The sequence below is a fragment of the Solea senegalensis genome, linkage group LG6 (genome assembly GCF_019176455.1).
Source record: "Solea senegalensis isolate Sse05_10M linkage group LG6, IFAPA_SoseM_1, whole genome shotgun sequence".
In the NCBI taxonomy this organism is placed as follows: domain Eukaryota; kingdom Metazoa; phylum Chordata; class Actinopteri; order Pleuronectiformes; family Soleidae; genus Solea; species Solea senegalensis.
Window position 1 is genome coordinate 23,912,561 of NC_058026.1, and position 24,191 is coordinate 23,936,751.

A 24,191-nucleotide genomic window follows, 5' to 3' on the forward strand; every position below is an offset into this window, starting at 1 on the left:
AGCTTATCATTTAGAATGTTCACATGTCATTGTCACTGATGACGATGCCATGTGGCTTCAGCACTTAACGACACGTGAGTCGTCTGTCACGTCCTGCACATCCAGTCGGCCGAGATTCCTGCTTTATTAACGTGTTTATCAAACAGAAATGGGGCTGGCACATCTTGATAAATCTCGTGCCAACTGTAGAGAAAAGGCATCAATGGAGGTTGTGTCAAATTATTGAGGGCACCTGTCATTACAAGGGTTGGGTATCGTTTGGGGATTTTCCAAAACCAGTTTATACCTTTTAAATGGTGCCAGAGCTGTGACTAATACTGATACTGAAAACATCGACAAGATTAAATAAGGCCTTTCTTATTTTTAAGTCAGTTTCGAATGAACAATTTATTATCAACCTCTTCTTCTTTCGGGTTCGGTCTTTAGGGGTCGCCACTGCGGATCATCTGTCCTCATGTCCTCCTTCACAATATCAATATTTTCATTAAAAAAACATGTAAAATAATTGTACACTAAATAACAGTTTTTGTGTTTGAAGAAACTTAAAATTGAGGAACGTTTTTTTGGTTCTGGCTGTGGTTTTTCAGGGCTGTGGCAGACATTTAAATCAAATTCACAGAGCCTCAAAGGGAAGTGATGCTGCAGAGGAACGGGCAGCTAAGTCACTGAGATGAGGCACCGGAAATGTCATGACTTACACGCCCAGAAAATTTCACCCAAATCCGTCTTTTACTCTCTGAGTGATGCTGCTCATAAACAGACAGACAGATACAAGCGGGCAAATTCATGACCTCCTCGGCAGCGGTAAACGTTTTTGATGGCGAGCCTTCATCGTACAGAATCTCAGCCGCGTCGCATGTTAGTGTCACATTAGTTCCCACGTGTTTCGTGAACTTAACTTACATTTAAGCAGGAGTCTTCTCTAACTGTAGTTTATCATCAGCGCTGAAACAATTCATCGATTATTAATCGATTACTAAATTAATCGACAACTATTTTGACAATCGATGAATCGGTTTGAAGCTTTTTCATGATTAAAACAAGATTTACGATTGTTTAAGCGTCTTTAGTGTGAATATGTTCTTCATGTCTTTCCTCTGGATAACAAAGAAATCATTAAAAGTCAATAATTTTGGTTTGTGGATCATTTGCAGGTTTGACAAACACATTTTTTAAGGTTTTCTGATATTTTATGGCCCAACCGATTAATCAATTAATCGAGAAAATAATCGACAGATTAATCGATTATGAAAATAATCGTTAGTTGCAGCTCTAGTTGAGGATCAATGATGTGTTGCCTAGCGCAAAGGACTGTATGGACTTGATGATGAGGATTAATCCACATTTAAAACCTTTTATCAATGTAAACTGTCCCCAAACAGTCGGGTCAAGTTTGATTTGACAACCTGAACAGAAGAGAAGGTTTCTTAAATCTTCTTTTTAAGTTGGTTGAGTCATTGAAGCACTCACGTGCTCCAGCTCCAGTGACATAATGCATCTATCTGACTCACCAGAATCCTTTTAGGTGTGATGCCGTTAGTGTTGACTTAATGGATTTTCAGTGATTGTGAAAAGTGAACAGTGATTTAATGACAGTGCGTTTGAGTCTGCTGTGAATGCTTACGTTCTCTGTAACCCAGAGGACTCTGGGTAGCCTCAGTCAGTGGTAATGTAGACATACAATGTGTTTATTATTCACTCTGACCCAGAGTGGTCTGGAATGGTCACGTTAACCCTCCAGCCGACTAAAACTCACTTAACTTGCTTCTTTGAGTAATAGATAAAATATAATAGGTCATTGTCTAAGGATTCACAAGCCAAGTGCAGTTACTTCCCTATTCCATGTCACTAGTTCACCAAGTGTCTTGTGATGATATCATGTTGCTGTTTTTATTCTCCTGGACCCTGGCAGGAGTTATTAAAGGTCCTTTCTGCGGGTTATATGAGACAAGCTCCACTGACAGCTTGGTTTTTTTTTGTTCTCGCTGTGAACAAAGCTACATGTTCATTTCATACAATATGAATTAAGGGCCAAACACTCACAAGTGTTTCAAGGGGTGATTTCCCTTCAGTGATTACACTGGAGAGGTGCCAGGAACTAAACGGGAATAAATTACTATTCTGTAGACAAAGAGAGAGAGAAATCTGTTTAAAACGTAGTTGTAGTGTGTAAAGGCTACTGCTGAAAGCAAGGTGTGGGAGATGTAATATTACATTATTCCTTCAAAGTCTGTTAGTGAAGAGGTTACTGAGGCTTCTCTCTCCATGACCTTCGATTGTGTGAGTTAAATTTGTGAGTGACAGTTTTTCAAAGAGTAATGTCATTTTCTTTAGATCCGCTTAAACTTGTTCTCAACCAGCTCAAGCTTGTTGGTGTTTCCCTTTTAAGACCCTATGTGTTATGTTCTGAATTTCAAGGAATTTCCCAAGTTTAATAATTGGCCACCGTGGCTATTCGACAACAGCCGTAATGTAGGCTTGCTTATTCAAAACTGTAATGTTATAGTAAATCTCACATACGGTGGGGGAACACCAACATACACCTGCACATTCAGTTTAAGGTGATGCTCACACAGTTTACACAGTCCATAAAAGACAAGACAAAATGCTGAGTCAAATGCTCTGTCTACTGCATCACATTTTACCCCCCCCCAATACACCCAACCCACCCTGAGATTAATGGTGTCGAAAATGAGAGCACGTCACATGGTGCGGGCGGCAGTGGTCGCAACAGAGCTCGCCTGAAGGCTCAGGCAACAGCACAGGCTGCTGTGTACTCTCTCAGCATGGCACGCCTTCCTGCTGGTCATATATTTGAATAATTATTAATTTTTGATGTCGTTTGGAGTTTTTATGGGGACTGACAGCCATCAGCAGACAAAGGCACCAGCGGTTGTGCCACTGAACACACTGGTTACTACGAACTTCCTTCTTCGCATAAAGAGCCTCCGGCAACGGAGGAACAGTTTGCCAAAAACAAATTTATGTCTGCTTGTAGAGCCTCATTTCATATTAAGCTACATCACAGTAAACGTTTCTCCATGACATTCACGAGTGCCAGCTTGCCAACTGTTTGACTGCGGCGTTTGTGTAAGACTTATAGTCCTCCTGTTGTCTAGTGTCGACATGCAAGCTGACATCCTCGATGTAGATGGTCAGACAGAATGTCTTGGACGTCCAGTTTTGTGTCCTATTTTTTTCTCTGTCTCAATGTGGTATTTAACCAACATCTGTGGACTGCATGATTTAGTTATTCCCCCTCAGTGGGCTTCCTTTTCATTTGGTCCCCTTGTGGCTCCCTTTGGGGTGTTCACACACACACACACACACACACACACAGCTGCTTTGTGGACATGTTATTCTTCCAGTGTGGTTCCACCTTTCTGCATTTACTTTGACGACTGATGATGCACTGACGATGAAAATGTCAACAAAAGGCAAAGCAAACTGTACGTTTCCTCTCAGAATTTAAAGGTGTATTTGCTGCTGGTGTATTTAACCATGTGTTATTTATAAAGACTGATTATAAACGACTCTCCTTTGTAGAATACATGATAAAAGGGGCCGTAACAATGTCGTATTGGTAGATGGTGTCAACGAATTGTGTAGTGGGCCAGATTTGTCCCAGTCCACCTGCTCCCGTTAAGTTATCTTGTGACACTGGTGTTTGTAATCATTTGAATTTACATTTGAACATTTGAATACATTTGAATTTAGTGACACAAATTTACCAAATGGGGCTAAAAACACAGATTTTCTCTGTGGACTTTGGTGTGGGAGAGTGAGCGGTTTACAAACTTGAGTTTCCATTCAGAAAAGGCTGTCAAATACCATGAAAAAGCCTTCCTTATATTCTTATTATGTTGTAGACTTACGCAGGTGTAGTTGTTAATTAGTTGAGTTGTTTTTTAATTAAAAACAAAAAGAAACCCTCTGTCCCTGATGGCAGCAAGTGTATAGCTCCCAGGCAGAGTCCATGGAACCACTCAGGAAAGTCAGTGTTGACAGTATGTAAAGACCTCATACGATCACACCTGAATTATGCCTTCACGAACAGCTGTACAGTGATGATGTGTGTGGAAAACCTACAGCTTCTGCTGCTGTTGCATCAAGGGCTCAGAACTCCAACCAAGCACAGTGAATGCATGACAACACATTTCTTTTTTTAGATAGCTTCGATCTATTTTGAGATGGGTAATGATACAGGACAGACACTGAAGGACATTCAAACCTGTCAACTTGTCTTTCTTCACACCTCATTGGTCCGAGGGAAGATGGCATTGATGAAAGGTCATCGTGGCGCAGATTAAATGAGAATATATTCAGCTAATCCACAGTCGGAGCAGAGGAGCTTCTTCTCGCTTGTCTATTGATGAATTGGGTAATTGATCCGATGTGACCTCAGAGAGTAGAGCTCACTCTGCCTGCAGCATCTGTTAACCATGCAGTGTATTAAAATTAGGTTTAGGTATCATGCGTTTGTGGAGCTTGTCAGCGGGGAAGGTACAGTATGTCATGTTGACAGTGTCAACACATCCCTGAAGGTGTGTTGACCTACTTAATGAGGTGGAATAACAACAGACTGTAAAGAATCGGTTTTCTCTTGCATATACATATATCTCATTTAAAACAACATATATCCCACACAGGCTAATATTTATTTTTCCGATCAAACTGATAGCGACGACTGAACTTGTTAAGCCCGTTAAAAGGAAAATAAGGCTCTGGAATGCTGATGTATATTTCTTGTCTGCCAATTCTGACCAGCGCACTCGCACCTGGTGAGCACTCGGACAGCTAATTCAGTCCGCTAATGTTTTCTGCACCGCTATAAAGGGACACGATTTTTCCATAGGACAGAAAAGGAACGTGTAAAGCTGCTAAACAGGTTTGAGTGGGATTATAACATCGCCATGCAAACCCATGACACCGCATATGCAGCAAATCCCATAATCTTTTTCTAAGATGACAAAAATGATCAAGTGGGATTTCTATTTCCACTTGGAAGCAATGACCATTCTATTTCTGTTAATGATTATCATCGAATGATTGTGCCACAGCAGCCCATTAAAGAGGCGATTCTCTGCTGTGTCTAACATGCTGACCTGATAGAAGACCGTCTTCGGGCGTTGCTGAGGTGCAGTTGTCATTTTCCAGATCGCTGTATATCAATAGTATCTGGGAGTGCAGTATTTATTTGCTTAGAATGAAATGAATTTCACAAAAAGCCCTCATTGTGATTTATCACCAAAGCGACATGGAGCTGCAGCACTGAAGTCCTTCAGAGAATCTGAGTTTTGCAGTTTAAATAAGTGAAGTGGAACTGGGATAAGAAGCCGCGTAGTGCAAATGCAGAGAAGGAGCGACGACGACCAGAGAGATAAGCGGAAAGAAAAACAAAAGGGAAGGAAAATGCAAGTATCCTGTCAATTTAATATTTAATATTGTTCCTTGTAGATGACAGGAAAGGGTGGAAAGTCTCAGAAAAAGGGTGACATGACCACAATTAATCCACACACATGAAACCACACCTCATTTAACTTGTGCTCTTCTTTTTAATTAGAGAAAACGGGATTTATCCAGCAAATGAGTTGTGCTCTATAATTAATTATGAAGGCATTATGTTTGAAAATGGCATTTCTCTGAGCCATTTATGGTGACAACTAATTGCAGTTGTTTTAATAAGATAGGGGTTGATTGAAAGAATAGTTGTTTTGGATTGTTTTGGCATGCTTGTGAAGAGCCTATATGCATGAAGTCTTGAACAATAATATGCCTGAAGGGAGGGAGGATTGTAAGGTAAACAGTCCAATCCTTTCCGTCATCGTTATCTTTTTTGGCTGGTGGCCACTAACTTAGACAGTGTCACTAACCATGCCAAATTTAGATTAAACATAGTTGAAGTCTGCTTCTCGAGACAAAAGAAAAGCAAAAGACACTTCAGTGCGACAGCTAAAATACTAGATATTTCATTTACCTGCATTTTAGTCCGACCCTCGGTAATATCATTAGAAAGAGACTCTCTCTCTCTATATATATATATATATCTATAAAATGATACTAAACAAAAGCTATTGCAGCTCTGCACATTGAACAGAAAGCCCAGAGACGTCTGTATTTCTTGAAAAGGAAGAGTGAGTAGACAGACCAGACAAACTTGGCAGGAGGACTGAGCTCACACAGGCACATTGAGATGAGGTCCAAAATCAATACGGCCTACTAATATTTGATTCTCCAAAAGTTGGAGGCCTCCACTGGCTGACACTGGAAACGCTCGGGTATATTGGCATATACAGTGTCCGCATGAAATCATTCAAATTCAAAGAAACTTGCAACCAAACCACAGGTGCTACACGTTTGCTGCATCCGTGCTGAGGAGAGTGAGATGGGCTGGTTGGTGACGAGGTGATTCACATGCAAAACTTCAGTAGCTATTCATTCATTTATTCATTCATTCATTCATTGTCTGCCGCTTTATCCTCCACATGAGGGTCCCAGGGGGCTGCTGGAGACGATCCCAGCTGACACAGGTGCGAGAGGCGGGAAATTTAGACTGTCCGATCATCTTCTGCATGATTTTTGGACTGTGGGAAGAAACTAGAGAAGTCCAGTGTATAACAGATGGTGATATCTAAGGGTTATGATGCAGATTGACCCAAAATGAGGGACAGGAAAGTGTTGGCCTGTGCGTACCTCTCTCTCTCTCTCCACTCTCTTTCTTGTCTCCACCTTCTTAGCACGTTGAAAGTTTCAGAAACAACATGTAAACATGGAGGCATAAGATGGCTGCTCTGTTCTAAAGTGCATGCTGTACGTAGTATATTCAACTTCTGCCAATAAACCCTCCTAAATGTTACATACTGGACCTTTAAAACAAAAAAAATCAATAAACTGTAGCAACTAATATATCAATATAAACCAGAAAATTAAAAAAAAAGAGAAACTAAATATATTTATATTCAGCTGTCTGCCTTTGGCATGTAATAGAGTCAATAAGCCGGAAGAAAATGATTAAAAATGACTGCTTTTCAGATTTCTTGAGAGAGAGTCTTCATTATGGATAATTGGATTGAATGGTGCCCACTCATTGGCCTACATTTATACATTTACATTGTATTGATGGAGCTTAATTTGAATGGCAATGATATCATAAGAGTGACATTTAAGCTGGTAAATCCGGAGGATGTTACAGTATAAGGGTTTAAGAGAGAAAGAGTGAGGGAGTGAGGGAGAAGGAGGAAACAGAAGAAGGAAGGGTTTCACTGACTGTGTGCTCAGAAAGACAGTAAAGCAGGATGACAGTGCAGGGCTTTTGTTCGAAACACTGCCAGCATGTCAGTTCCGATGTAACATTTTTATCGACACCCTCCTCGCTGCAACCTGACAGGCAGGCAGGAGCTTAACTTTTACGTTCCACACCAGAAGTTCAGGTTTAGTGAAACAGGTTGCCTTGGCAAACTTTGGACAAAATCATTTCTTTCCTTTTCCCCCTGCTGCATAAAGAAAATGCAAGAATGGCTGTGTTTGTTCACTTGACCTAGAAAAAGCTCTAGGTATGACTGCACAAATATTTAGAATTTTCAAGTCATTTATAGGCGGGAGATGTTTTTTTTGTGCAGGCTACATCAAACTGAAATATAATATTAAGCACTCGTAATACAAAAACAGCACTACTGCTGTAGCTCCTGCTGATATCTCCCCCTGCATGAATCATACATCTGATTGTGTATTAACAAAATGACGTGAAATAATTGATGATCCGCTGTTATGGTCGCCCAGTTTAAAGCAGTAACTAGCTGTAAACAGGAAGTGCAGCAGATTACCACGCAAACTGTCCATCTGGACATTAATGCCAAACAGAAAACCGAATGTATTTCCGTAGTCACAGACAGACTCAGCCGAAGCCCCGCGACAAAACAAAAAACACCCAAATTCAGCAGAGAGAAAGGATTCCTTCGATGTCTCATAAACTCTTATTGACACTCCACCACCATTTCTTTTTAAAAGCATTCATCCTGATCAGTCAGTTGTTTGACAACTTTATTCACTGCTCGCACTTGGATTTTGATTACCTCAAATGATGGCAGCGTTTGGTATTGATCCTGTGCTTTGTGTCTCATGTTTGTTTGCCGTTTGCTCAATAATCCTGTTATTGCAGCACAGCTTTCGCTGAGCCCCCGTGATGTGCAGAGACACTTTCTTTGCATGCAGAAAAGGAAAGAGTGAGAAATGAGGGGAAGGAGGAAGGGAAGGCAAGTGAGAAGGAGGGATGTGTGTGTGAGAGGGAGAGAGAGAGAGAGAGAGGGAGAGGAAGGGAGGCGAGTGATGGAGTAAAGTAGGAAGAAGCCACTAAGAGACTCTGCGGCTGTGTGTGCGCTCATGCGAGGGAAAGAAAAAGACAGAGGGATAAAAAAAAGAAGGAGATAAGGTCACTGGCGAAGCCAAAGTTACCTTTATAAATGCATTGACCTTGTACGCTTCACATTAACCTCCCTCTCCAAGAGAATTAGTCTGTATCATTCACACTTGACTGTTTCTAACTGCACCAATTGATTTCAGGGGACCAGAAAAAGGGGGGAGTTGAATCTCTTGTCAAGGGAGTACATGCTACATACATACAGACCTGGAAGACCTGCCTACGGACTCTATAGAGTCTCTGTATAGAGCTTGTGTGACTAGAACTGGCTTTCAAACACAGGTGAGGAAAGATGTCGAATGGGCCCAGTGAGGAAATATTTTTCAGTGAGTGACAGCCAGCATTATAGCATTATTACTGCAGCCATTCTAACCCTATTAAATCAGCAGTGAGGGTATTACTTGTGATTGATGGCTGAGGGGGAAGAGTTTAGACAGATTCATTTATGCAGCATTTGCTCCTCGTTAACAACAACTGATGCTATCACGACGAAAACAAGTTTTCAAAAAATAAAAAAAAAAGGTGCTTTGTATGGTTAACCCAGGCACAGTGGGCTCTGAGGTGTGAGTGCGTTTAAAGACACAGCGCTGAACTGAACACGCATAGAAGCTGTAAGTCTCCAGCATGAGGCTAATGTTTTGGTGGTCTGGCTCCACGATGGCACACTTTGCCTTCTGCAGCAAATGGCTTTGATCCACATCGATGAGAAGGAGTTCCTCAGCAGGAGGCGAAGATTACAGAGATCACACACATTTGCGTGTGTTTGTGTGTCTTTCAGAAAAGAGGGAGCACAAAATCCTCCAAGGAAATGGATGAGGAAGCAGCAATAAATACATTTAAAAAAAGTGAAGTGTTTTCTGACCTGTAAATCTAAACCTCTTTCAAAGATGTAGTGTGATGTATCTACAATATGCAAAGAGGCCATGAGGTCTGGGCCTTCTTGGACTTATAGGGCTTTGTAATGTTTTATCCTATAAAAACACCTAAGGGTACAAAGTGTTCAAGAGCAGTAGGTGTTAAAGAGAAATTATGACCTCTGTTTCCCAAGTGGATTTGGTGGTGACAGATGTATTCAGAGCAGCCTGACACCTCGTCTGATTTCTACAGTAGCCAGAGTTTGTATACTTTGGCCATGGAGCTCGGTGAAAATGGGCGTACTTCCCACTCCAGCATGGCTGTCATGACAGGCTTTCTCCTATAAAGTCTCTGTGGACTGACAGACCCTGGGGGCAGAGTACATAAAGAAGAGTCAGTGGCACACTGAGAGGCCGTCAACGTGCTACACTGAATACAGTGTCAGAAATCTGAATGTATTGTGCCATTCAGGACCTGATAGAGAAAGTAGATTCTGGATATAAGACTGACAGCCGTTCTTCCACATTCCAGCCCGTAGGTTGCTCAGAAAAGACAAATTATGCTCTATTTCCTCCTATAAAGCTGCTCATTAGCACTGACAGGTTTCGCAACATGAAGCAGAACAATGACGAGATAGAAAATGTGGAGCTACAAGTTGCTTTTCAGCCGCACAAAGCCGCTGTTTCAATAGGGAATCCTTTGTTCGCTGTACGGTTCCCTGTGGTCTCCCCGTGAAAATCACTCGAGACCCAACTCCTGCTCACAAAAAGTAATTAAAATATTGAAGAAGGAATCAATTGCAATTGGACCATGAGCAGAGTAGAAATCCATCTGTGTGTTTTCATCGTAGTAGAAACCAAGACACCAACACCTTCCAGAAAAGATACTGTACATACAGTAGAAGTGCCCCCCTCCCTTCTCCACCTGAGGCCTCGCTCCCATTCTTAAATATTTATGCAATGAGCCGAAGATGTCATGTTTTTACCCTAATCTTCAGAGTTTCATACATCTCAAATAATGAGATGTATTGTGCACAGAGTGAGGGAGGAAGGAGAGAAACCTCTGAATCAACAGCATTTCCCTCGCATGGAAAGTGTGCAAGATATTCTCAGCCCCAGGAGTATTTGGTTGGGCGAATGTTTTATTTGAACAGGGCGTCTTAGTGGCAAAGCCTGATGTTATTATTTATTAAAAGTACAGTGTGAGGAGACTTACAACATGGTGTGTTTGTGTGTGTTTATGTGTGTGTGTGTGTGTCCGAGGGAGAGAGAGAGAGAGAGAGCCTATGTATGATGATGAATTCAATTGCTTACACATGACTCGTCGCCTGAAGATAGAGGACAAGGACAGCTCAGTCAGATGACTGTGTTAACGTAATGCACGTAATATTCATTTCCTATACATATACTGTATATACTACAGTTATTCTGTTTTGTAAAAAGTATTATGAACAATCTCAGTAGATTAGAGTCAATGAAATGACTTTAATATTTGAATTAGTTCATTGGCAGAAACTAATGACTATTATAATTCACTATATATAATTAAATGATAAATCTTTTTTGGACAAACCACATGGATGTTAATACAAATCAAAATTGCTCATTTAAAAAAATCTAAATAGTAAGCCAGCAGGTAGTTGTAGAGTTAGATTAATTATGATTAGTTAATATGTTTATGTACGAAATACTATTTAAAAAATGTTCAAAAAATGTATTAATGCTTGTTATTTTTTAACTTCATATGTATATATATATATATATATATATATATATATGCCTTTATTCTTCTTCTTCTCAAGTGGTAGACAAACAAAAGCAGGGGAAGCAACTGGGGCGTGACACATAACACAGGTCCCTGAATGCAGCTGTAGCATGTGTAGCATATGTGTACCTACTACTGTACCTCAATTCCTTGTTTTGTCCGTGCAAAATAAAAATCCCAAAGTGATTTGGATGTTAGTAAGAGAGGAAATTAAGAATCATTTGTATTATTATATCCGCTTCACCATTGCTGACATGCCTGCGGGGAGGCCGGCCCAAAAGGTGACGCGGTCACCTGCTATGAAAGGGCAGCCACGTGCACTGTGCACCTTTCGCCCTATTAAATATACATCAATAGACAGCAATACCTGTGAGGCAATTCTCACCTGAGCCAAGGTTACAATGGCTGATGTTATTTTTACCCTCGTATTTATTTTTTTGAACTGGGAATTTGTGTTTTCAGCCTCAGTTTGTGTTTCATTCAGTACATGTGGACTAGTATACAGGAAGTAGATGATGTTTATGTTCGTGTTGCACGGACAGTAGCTCTGTTCCTGCTTTGTCGAGGTGAGAAAATGTTTATTTCATTTGTCGGATCCTTTAAACACAGTGTTGTTTTTCACTGTTAATTCTTTAACGGCAACAGTGAAACGTCTTCACAAATGTGACGTGACAGGATTCAGGTTTTCATTGAAACTATTTTGACTTTCTTTGCTTCCCTTTGCAATATTGTCCTTTACATAATGAGACATGTCAGCGAAGCGTGCACTGTGGGGACACGGCTTCATTTAAGACGTGGTGCAGATTAATGGGCTGGATTGAACTGTGGTTACCGTTGTGTTGCTTCGATAGTTCAAACTGATGTTTTCCTTTTTGAAGTTTTTATTTTTTTTATTTTTTATGAGAACCTAATTGAGCTATGTCTCTCAGCAGGTGTTGCATTGTTCATCCAGTGGCCATCTGGGCCTGTAATCCTTTGGAGGTGAACACATTGAATTTGAAAAAGGTCATTGCACAGACAGGCATTTAGTTTGGCCCGGTTATGTGTGTATGTGTGTGTGTGTGTGTGTGTAGTTGTGCATGTCTTTGCCCTCTAACCTTTTTCTCCTCTTTTGCATTCTGTGTACTTGTGAGGTCAGAATCTTAAAGTTGACCTTTTTCAGAAAATGGAATTACAACGACTGATGCCGTTGCACAAGCTGTTGTTTATTTGTATTTGCTCTTGGTTGTGGTTAATGTCTACTACTATGGTATTTTTTAATTGAACTAATTTTTAAAAAAATTTAAATAATTCAGACTAAAAATGCAGAACTTGTCCGTTTACATCTCGCTAGTAGGACTTAAATAACCTGCAGATATGCGTATTTCTGTAGTTGTGTAGTTGCCACATTATGGGCACATTTTTGTTCATTATGTGGTTGCTTCGTGATAGATGCTGTCTGCAGCACTTTGAGCTAAGTGGGTGAGCGCAGGCAGGACTTCTAGCTGGGTGCGCGACTGCTCTTCTGCCGATGAACCTGTCAAATACTATAGAGAGGCTGACTGGAGAGCAGCTCTCAGCAGTTCTGGAGCTAACATGCAGAATGTGCTGCTGTGGTGCTAACCACCTGGCTCTCAGCCAGTTAGAGACTTGGCTGTGGTTCATGTGCACAGCCCACTTCTTGAGGTTGTGGTTTTATACCCTGTGACTTTAGTGAGCCACTTGACTATTAACTATAGAGTACATACAATAAACACCCCCAGACGGGTCCTATTTGCAGCACTATTGCTAACTTGCGCTACGTTTACGTCCTCTGATTTGTGTGTGCAGCATTTCCCCTGCCCGCTCTTCCACCGTGTTTGTCCCAAAAGAATTGTAAATGACTGGTGGGTGTTGAAGATAATAGCATGTGACAGCTAATGCGTGGGGTTGCTGGCAACATGTGTCAGCGTCAGTGTACATTAACCTACATTCAGAGTGAGGCCTCGCATCACATGGAAAAGGAAAAGGTCGTCTTTTGAATGAGATGTTTTTTGGCACCTTTAATTTCTCCCGACTCGTGAGCTTGGGTCGTTCAGTTTTGTGAGGTTTTGGGATCTAAACGTTGACCTTGTCCTGTTATGCTATTGACGAGACCTTTCTTCTACGTTGGGAGGCAAGTATAAACAGGAGTTGGTTGTGTGCTTACTGTTGCTAGAAAGTGGAGAACAGAAGTAAGGAGTGTGTGGCATGGAGGTGGCTCAGGTCAGGGCTGATCCCTGAAAGATAATCTCCCTCTCCAGGGATTTGTTTTTCTCATTTGTCCTAGGCCCTCTAAGCTGAGATTGGAGGTCACCTGCTGCACAGGCTACCAGACACATATGTAAGGAGCCAGGTATTGCATGGAGTTAGTGGAAGAAAGCAACCTAAGCAATAAATGGAGATGAAATATGAACACAACGGGAGGCCAGGTCTAGAGTTCATCCATGCTACTGAAATCAAAGGATTTAGGTCTACAATAAAGCCTGTTTTGTGTGCCCATCTTTGAAGTGGACCATTTGTGTTGATGTTTGAAGCAGCGAGCGAGATTACAATCAATTCTGTGCCACTTCTGAGCCAAGGCGCTGAAACAAACTTCTTTTTATGTATATTTAGTTAGATTTAGGCAAACTACTGTGCTTGTTTTTGTTGTCATTATGTATGTTTATGGAGGAAAATGTGATTGAAGTCAGTGAGCTTGTATTTCATGTGTTAAACATCTTGCGTCTAACACCAGCCTCTTGTTTGGGTTGTTTCTCTCATTCCCATTCCCGGAAGTCACTGCGATGCCGACAAGGGATTTTTTGAAATACGTCAGCTGAATTTTATTCCCAGCTGTTGTTTTGGCCGTTTCTGTTTTTAGCAAACTACTGAAACTTGTTTTTTAACATCATTAACACATTAGTGTAAGGAGAATTCAGTGTTTAAAGGCAGTATAAAGGTACTTTTGTACAGTCAATTAAGTCAGTGCTGCAGGACTTGACAGGGAGATTTTCTGAGGCTGCAACAAAGCTGCATAAAGGAGTCATAGGACAGGGGTGAATTAAGAATAGTAAAGGCTGTAGTTGTGTTGTTTTCTTTCGTAATGTGTACAAATCTTGCTTGGCTGTTGCGCTTTGTGGCTATTAAGATGCTTTTCCCGTCTCTTGTGGCAAGTGACGACTTCCATCTGGAAACTGTCTCTATACAGAGAAAGTTTTGAAGAGACTAACGTACAGGATTTACACAAATAAACTTTATTCTCAGTGATGTGCAGCTATGTTATCCGTTAGTGTGGCTTTGGTGATCTTTGACCTGGTTTGTGCTTTATGTGTAAATTAACACTGCCGATTGCATATAGACAGAAATGAATGAGTGGGAGTGTTGACCTAATAAACTGTATAGGAACTATTTCTTTTTCTTGTTGTGGCACTTTGCAAACAGCTAAATTTTAATACAGCGGCACTAAAGTTTGTGTGTGCAGTTTGTAGAGCATGAAAATCATGCCTACCAGCCTTCATTAACAGTACATCAGCATTAGTGCAGGGTTTAAGTATGTTGGGCTGCACAGAAACCGTGAAAAAAAAGCTTTGGGCATGCTAATTTTATACTTTGCAGACGTGATCAGTCCCTTGCTGCCTTTGACAGGCACAAATTATGGGACTTTCCAACCCCCGATGAGCCTCTCCAGCAAACAACACCCTGCTACATCTCTGAGATTTATGCCTGCATGCTTCACCTCATAGCTCAAATGACTCAGGTGATTCATTTAATTCATTTAGTGACATGGCGAGTTATTTACGTGTAGATAAAATGGTCAAACAGCTCCGGCTGGTTATAAGCAGCCAAACACACACCTGCTACTCTATAGGTATCCACTGTCAACACAATGGCTCTGGGCCATTCAGCTGGTGCTGCTGCATGTTGGGGGAAAAAAAAGGTGAAAACATTCACCAAGTTGATTTCTATAGGGGATTGTGGAAGAATCATGTACAACGTCATCATTTTGCTTTTGAAATACTGTGTGAATGAAACTGTGCCCTGGTTGGTTGGGCAGAGTGTGTGTGTGTGTGCGTTTCTCGCCTCGTCTCGCCTCTTTGTTTGAACTGAAAACAGTGGATTTTTAGAAAGATAATCATGATTTGCTGTCATGGGGAAGGTCAGTTGAAGTTTGCCGGCATAAGCCTTGGAGGGGAGACAACACAACAGCTTGGAATTTAAAACAAGGCGTGCAATCACATCTGGCATACCAGACTCTATTGGATGGCAAATTTATCATTTCTGTGGTGAAATACATTTTATTTGATGGGAAGAAGGGCCTCGCTTGCCCTGTACATAAAGTCTTCCTCCATAATTATCAGAAAATATGAGCATATGGAAAATAAACTCCACTATGGAATGCATGTAACACTAATGTTTAACATTTTAAGCTTTTCGTCTAACCATATGAAACAGCCGGTCAGAGGAGATGATAGGGTAACACAAACCTGCCAAAGAGGAAATCTCATATTTCTCTATGCTCAGGTACTCTGGCCAATGCCAGGGTCACCTTCACCAGGCAAAATAAATCCCCAGTGGCTCTCCAACACTACCCATAAGACATCTCTCCCTTTGAGAGGCGGTGAGTGGGTGTCAGCCTAATGTTTATACTGTCTGGTCATGGTTATGTAAGCCATTTTGTCCTCTTTCTACCCCTCGCGCTGTCTCTCTTTGTCTTAGTCTCCCTTTGTTTAAACTAATCCACCTTTACCTCTCCAACATGCCAACTTGTGTGTTACATAAATGTTCTTCAAGCTGGACCATTTTAAGGTTTTTCAGCATGCCAAGGTGTGCATTGCGTAAATATTGTTGGCCAAACTGTAGAGAGGCAGTGTACAGTGAAAGATGTGTTTTTTCCTCCCTCTCTCCCTCTCTCTCTCGCTTTCTCCCCCCCAGAGTCAAGGATGCTTCTCTTTTATGAAGAGCAGGTTCAGGGAGGCTGTGGTACTTGTCTGAACTATCCATGTGATAACAGCCTCTAGAATGAACGAACATACACGCACACGCACACGCGTGTTTGGCACACAGTGTTGAATGCATGACGAGAACATTGTTTTTTCTCCAGAAGATACATTGTGTCTTTACTGTGCTTCAGCTGCTTGTTCAGTGACTCTGTCATACTAATGTACTTATGTGGGTCACAGGGTTCAGGCTGGACCACGTGGGCCCTGCTGCCCTCCTTCACACAGCCATCTCACGGTCCATTATTCACCCATAATGATGTTATCCTGATAACCTCAGAATAGCTATGGCCCCCTCAACTTCCTTTGTATCTCTAATTTGTCCGTTTTCTTCAGCAACTTCATGCTCCCTTTCGACAGTAAGGCTTTTTGCTGCGGTTGTGCCACGCTCAGATGACCTCTGACCTTTTCGTGTGACAAATATTTACCTGTTTCACGGTTAATAGATTAAGAGAGCGAGTGGGGCGTCCTTTGACTGCTCTATTTCCTGATTGCTGTGATTATAAAGTGCAGTGTTTCCTGATTCTGATAAATCTTTGGCTTAAATAACAATCCCGTCTGGTCTTATCACTCGCTGATATAGCATTCCTTCCGCAGCTGCGAGAGGGTGGATATTTGAACCATTTGGAAAAATGCTCCCAGTGTGACATCCGAATTACTTTTAGAAAACTGTGAGGCCACTTTGAGCCCAAACATCTGTCCATCCTAAGACGTGTCCTTCTTCATTTTAGTGGGCACAGTGGACTTCGTCTGGTTTCAAGCGCTCTCTTCTCCTTTTGTCGTTTCACTTGTGCCTTCCCCGAGCAGCCTGTTGGTTCACAAAGCAGTGATGGGGGGAATTAGAGGGAGATACAAATGTATTCCTCTACTTTTATTTGGGTGGGAAGAAACAGGCATTGTGTACTCGCACTCATCTGTGTCCTCACGGGAAATAAACAGCAAGTAAATCAGTTGTTAGCTTTGTGTGTTATCTTTAAAGATGAAAGGACAGTGAAAACAATGAAATCGCTGCCCTGGGGTTTCTGTAGGAAAGGGAAAAAGGCAACAACTGGAGCAAAGAATGAAACCTTTGATCTCTGCAGTCAGTCCCATTCAGTTAGTCTGAGACTGTAACCAGAAATAGAGAAGACAGGGGTCAAAAAAACCTCCCAGTTCATAAAGGAAGTCTATTGCAGTTTTTATATATATATATATATAATACAAATATTTGTATTTATATGAATTGATATGAATTCATTAGAACAACATTGTTTTTTTTGTTAATATACTGTACTTTACAACGTACCCCTTTTTAACACATCTGTACTTAGTCAGCATTATCCTCCTCCTCCTCCTCCTCCTCCTCCTCCTCTGCTCTCTGGCTCTGTGTTTTCAGCATGTGATGAAAGGTGACACTTGGTTCTGCAGGCAGGTATTAACAGTTTTAACCGCTGGCCTTAACAAGATGCTGCTTGCACTTGACATGCCTTTCCATGACAATGCCAAACAAAACAAAAAAAAAAAAAAAAGGTCATTCATTTAACACGTCCATCATAAAGCAGGAAAAACATGCGCGCCACTCGATTTTTACTCTCCTGGTTTTATTTTTCTTAATAACGTGTCCTAACTCCAAGCTCATTAACATAAATCAGATTAATATCTGTAGTGAAAGCAGCCTGATTTGGAAAATATCTGTTAGCTTGTATTTAGTGTTTGGCTCCTGGCAGCCATTGGTGCACAGTCACTGCAGCCTGGCCTGTCTGCTCTGGTTTCATAAGCAGAGAGAGTGAATGACCTATATACTTCTCTGAGGGAGGGGAAGTCACCTTGTTGGTGGACCGGCAGACATGCCTGCTGGTTTTAGTGTGCAGGGCTTACCACTGACTTGATATTACGGTTATAGAGAGAAGCTGCCTGAAGTGTTTTTTTTGGCCTTAAACTTCTTCATACTCCATCTGTACTGTGTGTATGAACACGGCACCGTAATGGCGCGAATACGCTGAAGTTTATGGGAGATTATTCGCAAGATCAACATGCTGAAAAACACACCTCCACATGGGTCTAACAAATACTTGACACACACTTGTACTCACATTAGCTGAAGCAGTGGGGCCCGGTGCCAGAAAGATGTAGTCAGACAAACACCTCACCAGAGACTCCTCTAAGCGTCCTAACAAATTGAATGTGTGTGTAGATGGACAAGAGGGAATTAGATCAGTGGTCCTGATTGTATCTGAGTGTGCTGTGGCCGTACCCCTTTCCAGCAAGTCCCCTGGAGGAAATGTGTGTGTGCAGGGGAGAGAGAGAGAGAGAGCGAGAGGGTGGGGGAAAGAGCTTGGCAGCTGGTTTGATGAAGGATGTAAGGAGAATGTTAACCAGACAATCACCTTGCATGTTATTGATTGAGATGAGAGAGAGAGGCAATTAGCACAGAAAAGACAGGGGGGGAGCTGAGGCCACTTTTAATGCTTTGATACAAGGTGTTCTGTCTTTGTACCCATCTGCACGTTGTGTTCTTTGTGTCTTGTGTTTGCGTGCACGAAGGGAAGGGAAATGTTTAATGAACGTGAAATATGTACACCCCCATTCTGCGACGTGTACAAACCTCACTGTAAATGCAAAGATCTCAAGTGAGTCAAGTGAAAATGTGTGACATGTGAGAGCCGAGTGATTCTGTGTCACTCTGTTAACGAGTAGCATACATGAAAACCATAGCCTAATATAATGAGCCCACTTATTCACACATTACACAACATTTCGTGTGTCCTCCTCCTCCACCACAGAGCAAACTTGTTCTGTAAAAAACATGAAACTGTGTCAGGTTTCTTTCCGAGCTGTATTCAGTGACCTGCTCCTTTTTTTTCTTCCTTACATCTCCATTAACCTGAGTGTGGTCTGAGGAATAGATTTGGTCCAAGTGTCGCTGAGTGTGTTCTGGGTATAAACCTTAAAAAGCTAAAAGACAACTTTTGCTGAGCAACATCAGCCTCTTCAACCATAAGTGGTAATTATTTTGGAGTCGGAGTAGTTAAGTGGTTTCCATGTGGAGAAAACTGGGGCTTTGGCTGTCTGTTCCCTCTCACTGTACTGAAACACACCTCAGCACTGTATATGCTTCATAACGCCAAGCTCCAGGAACCCGGAAGTGCTTTTCGGCATTAATCCTAAACTTGCTCTGTCTGATTCTGACAGTTTTTGCTGACAATCACTCATCAACACACTTCACACAAGAGAGTGTAAGATGCGTAGTGTGAGAACAGGTGTTTGGAACAAGGGCTGGGAATAGAAGAGGCACCAAGTCAGCTGTGCTGAAAATGATTAAGCAAAAAGTTATTGCATAATGTTGCTGTAATGTGTGGTTAAGTAGTGAATCTAAACTCTATATCTGAAATTTGGTGTTGGTGTTTAACTTTAAAGTAACTTGGTGGTAAAATCTTAACTCTTAAATACCTGAATGCACAATTAGGCAGACAATGAATAATTACATTTGACCCATGGCCCTCATAGTCACATGTGCAGGGAAAGGCAAATTACTTCAAATCTAAACGTATTCTCTCATTTAGCTCTACTCTAGCGGGAACACACTGTTCATCCCGTGCTGTAATGGTCGTTGCAGAAATCAGTCAGTGGTGAAAGCAGTAAATGATGCCAAAGTAAACAACGCCTCAGGTCGGGCAGATCTGCACAAGTCATTCTATCACTTTATCTTCTCTGTTGCCTGTTGGTCAAATCTCAAAATGACAGCAAGGCCTGAAAAATGAATTGTTTTCAAATCAAAATTGAAACACAATTAGAAATTGCAAAGACTGCAATTTAATGTAGTTACTTTCTATTTAAATTCATCATCCTCATATGATAATATAGAGTAGTCAGTTTTTAAATGGTGCTGTGCAGCAATGCTTTATCATTTGTTTGAAATCCAAAACAATGGACAATAAACTGAAGCTCGACTTGCTGCACACTTCTCACCTTTATGCATTTATTTCTGCTGATCAATCAAACTCTTTTTCCTCGTGCTTTACACGACACAGTGTTTTGAAGACTCTGTGCTGTTGAATTCAAATGAACTCCTGAATGTAATTCTTTGACTGTCATCTCACTTGGTGAAGATATAAATCACTGGAGTGCGAAGCCCTCACATCTGGGTTTATGGCGAGCCACATTGCGCCGCTACTGTACTGTGGGTCATAAAAACGAAAGAATGCTTCACAATGCGTATCAAGTTATAACACAGCGAGGAAGGGGGCATTCTGCCCTGGCTCTGTTGTTGACTTTTGTTGATTTACATATAGTTTCATAACTCTTATGTCTCTGTGTGTGTGTGTGTGTGTCGTTACAGCTCGCCACTGAGGCAACCGTCCACAACAGTCAAAGTGTGTCTGGTTTGTGGAGACGAGGCATCAGGATGCCACTACGGCGTCGTGACGTGCGGAAGCTGCAAAGTCTTCTTCAAAAGAGCTGTGGAAGGTATGAACAAACAAGGTGAAGGGACAAGCCAATTACTACACCTTCTGCACTTAAATAAGTAGAAACATTTAAACGTGTTACATCAGCAATGCACTGGCAGCACAAAACACCCGTCCATTCTCCCACTTTATCTTACACATGAGGGTCGCAGCTGACGCAGGGCCAGCACACACAGAAACAAACATTCACTCTCACATTCACACCTACGGGCAGTTTAGTTAAGTTAAGAACCCGGAGAAAACCCATGCACACACGGGGACAACATGCAAAGTCCATGCAGAAAGGCCCTTGTTCTGACCAGTTCGCGAACCTTGGTCAGAGCTAACCACTACGGCTTTTGTCCATTTCCATGAAATTATATAAAATAGACAGAACATACTCGACAAGACAATAAACAACATTAGACTGACATTAGTGCAACAGGTTAATAACATTAGACAATAACAGTTGAAATGATACTGCACACACAGAACAAACTTGGCAAAACAAAACATAGACAACATTAGACTGACATTCAGGTACAGTTTCTATAGCAATCGTTAACAACCACATGAAGAGAGGGTGTCCGGGCTTACAACGGCTACTGTATATCAGTTTAGTTTCATTTATCTTAGTGTGTGCGTGTGTGTGCGTGTGTGAGCGCACATATCAGTGTATATGTGTAAGGATTGTCATTAGATGTGGTCGGAATCTGGGTGGGGACTGAGCCAATGCCCGGCCAAACCCCGGCAGCGGGCCGATAAAGATCCAGGCGTGTAGGGCGCCCAGCAGCCGTGCAGGGCAGGAGAGACCCACAGCCACTAGCCCCCCACAGCTACGCATCCACCCCGCAGGAGACTAGTCGGAGGAGGGCGAGGCAGAAGCCCCCCCACCCAGGGTCAGCCCGAGGTAGCAGGCGGCAATAAGACCATGGACAGAGGCTGTGGCCCCCCACACCCAGGCCCCCCGCATCCAGAGCCTGCCAGTGTCCAGGGCGGGGCCAGTCCACCACCAGCAGAAGCGGATCCCGCCCAGCCCACCACAGCGACCCCCACCGCCCACCAGAGACAGACCGCACGCCCCCCATCCCAAGGAGGGACAGGCAGATGCTCACGCAGCAGACCTGCGAGCCAGTCCAGGGCAGATCCCCCAAGCCGAGGCGGGGCCAGAGGTCCAAGGACTCGTTATGCCTGACCCCGCGGTGCCACGGTGAGGGGCCCCACCAAACATCCCGGAGCGCCGCCGCCCACCGGTGACCCCGGTCGGTTAGGCAGACCGCCTCCCACCACCGCACTTTCAGGGAAGTGCGTCATGATGGGCCACGATGTGCCACACGGACACCCCCCAGACCGAGACACCCGCCGGTCACCACAGCCGCCGCCACCCAGACCGCCAGCCCCAACACGGCCGAGGGGTGAGCAGGAGTCGGGCACCTGGGAGAGCACTCACCACCGCCCCCCGCCCCAGCCTGCCAGGGAGTGATTTGGTGGTGTGTGTGTGTGTGATGTGTGATGTGTGATATGGGGTGTGTTGGTATCTAGTGTGCAGTTAAAATGGAAGGGGAAGATGTTTTCTTTTGTTAATGACACACAGTAGTTGTTTAAACTATACCAGTCACTCGCTGTGTGCTATTGTTCAGCCACTTTCATATTACGTTATGCCAGAAAACCCACAGTTGGTTCAGTGAATATCAAATCATTTCAAACAATATCATCTTCACTGACAACTGCAGACTCCAGTGTTATTGGCAGACATTCAGCTCAGTTCATTAACAGTGGTTCATGGGGAGTACCTAATGCCAAGCAAGCTTAAATTTTTGCTACAATCTTACAGCTTTTCCAGCTGGGACATGTCATTGAGAAAATGTGTGTGAATACAATACATTCTTTCAGTTATCGTTTAGATATTTTATTAATTTAGAAGCAGATTGCCATTCCTTTTATGAATCACACAGTTATTTTTATTAATCAAACAGTTACTAGATACTAGTTTTTATATTCTTTTTTTTGCAGCAAGCTAATCTTCTGCATATTTATTTTGTCTAAAAGATGGATACCGACAGCAGGCATTACATGTATAAACTGTGACCAAGTTTAGAGGCATATTAGAAACAAACACATTCAGTAGTTAATTTCTGTTATATTGAGCTGGGGGAAAATGAGAGGCACCATAATGTGCCTTTCATTCTGTGCCTGTTACCTGAGGCGTTCGTCTAACTCATTTAGATGAATGTTTGAATGAAAAACACACTCTTTATAGAGCCAGAGGAAAGAAAAAAAGACCAACACGCAAACAAACCTGCCAGCCAGCAACTGTGCCCTCAAGGTGTTTTCCTGACCATTGGAGGAATTGCACTCATTCCCCAATTTAATCATGTATTAATTTGATGATATTTACACACCGTCATTCTGGATAAAGGAAACTAGATTATGTGTTTGGGGGTTATCAAATCAGGCATGCCACCGTTGTTGCTTCAAGCATGGCCCGCAGCGCTGGTGGCAGACATTCAAGACCTGACTTTAGGTGACTTTGAAGTGAGGCTCCGGAAAACTTGGATTTGTAGTTGATTAAATGGATAAAACCTGATTTATAATACAGTGTAATTGCACCAACTCATTGACTCGTTGGTCAATTTTATCCTCTACATGAGGGTTGCAGGGGGGGATGGAGATAATCCCAGCACACACAGGGTAAAAGGTGGGGTAGGCTACACCCTGGACAGGTCACACGTCCATCGCAGGGCCAACATACTATTCACTCACACACTCACACTTACGGCCAATTTACAGTGTCAACCTTTGCATGTTGTGGAAGGAAGAGAACGTCCAAACTCCACAGAGAAAGGCCCTTGGATTTCTAATCACTGACCCTTGCTGTGAGGCAGCAATGCTAGCCACTGTCTCACCACGCGGCCCCTCTTTTACTGTTTAATGCCCCTCCAATGCAAAACAACTACAACTGTGCAAACTATAAGGACATAACCTTCAAGCGACACAGCGCTGTGGTGCCATTGGGGTTGCGCGTGATGTGTGCACCCTATTGATGTGCGAAACGGGCCGTTACCTCACTTGACCCCTCCACCGCTCTTGCTGAGGTGGAACGAGAGAGAGGTGAGGTGGAGTGAGGCAAAGGATGAAAGCAAAGTGAAGAGAGATAGAGGACAGTGAAACGGATACAGTGTGGGAGGGGTGGGGAAGGACAAAGAAAAAGTCAGATGCAGACAGAGCGATAAAGAGAGGAGGAGCGCAGAGAGGGAGTAAGACAGGGAGTGGGATGGAAAGTGATGTGTCAGCAGTGAGCCCCAGAGATGTGTAAGTTAGGACGTGAGGAGACGTATTACTCCTCCCCTCTACCAGTATTTCCTCCTCCTCCTTCTCCTCCTCTTTTCTCTCAAAGTTAAAAACTTAGACTCAGTGTGTGATGTATAAAAGAAGACTGCAGAGAGTGGGCATCAGTACAAGGGAGATTATCCAGCCCATGCTTAATTTCTTTTGGCACCGCCTGCCTCGGAGCACACCACTTTTCAGTCAGCTGTAGCTCATTAGAAAACCAACTGGCTCACGGCCCTTTACTACGGCGCTAGTTAGCATTCTGGATTTGTCATCAACAAATCAGATGAAATCATTTGACTGCGGAGGGTCCGGGTTCTGTTTTATCCAAATCCGATTAGTCAGTTGTGCAGCTTTATTTTACATTAGTGGACGTTGGTACAGTATACAGTTTAAGACCATCTGTTTAAGAGATCCTACCAAAGG

The 24,191-nt window shown here is 42.6% G+C and overlaps 1 protein-coding gene across 2 annotated transcripts in view; it reads left to right on the forward strand.

The window, feature by feature from the left end:
* Window positions 1-24,191, forward strand: part of nr3c2 (nuclear receptor subfamily 3, group C, member 2) — a 59,491-nt gene that overhangs the window by 11,543 nt on the left and 23,757 nt on the right. Inside the window, exon 3 of one of the 2 annotated variants that reach the window (XM_044027666.1) lies at window positions 20,330-20,472. In XM_044027666.1, the coding sequence (XP_043883601.1) occupies window positions 20,330-20,472 (143 nt within the window). The remainder of the gene's footprint in view (window positions 1-20,329; window positions 20,473-24,191) is intronic. The other variant, XM_044027667.1, reaches the window with a different exon arrangement.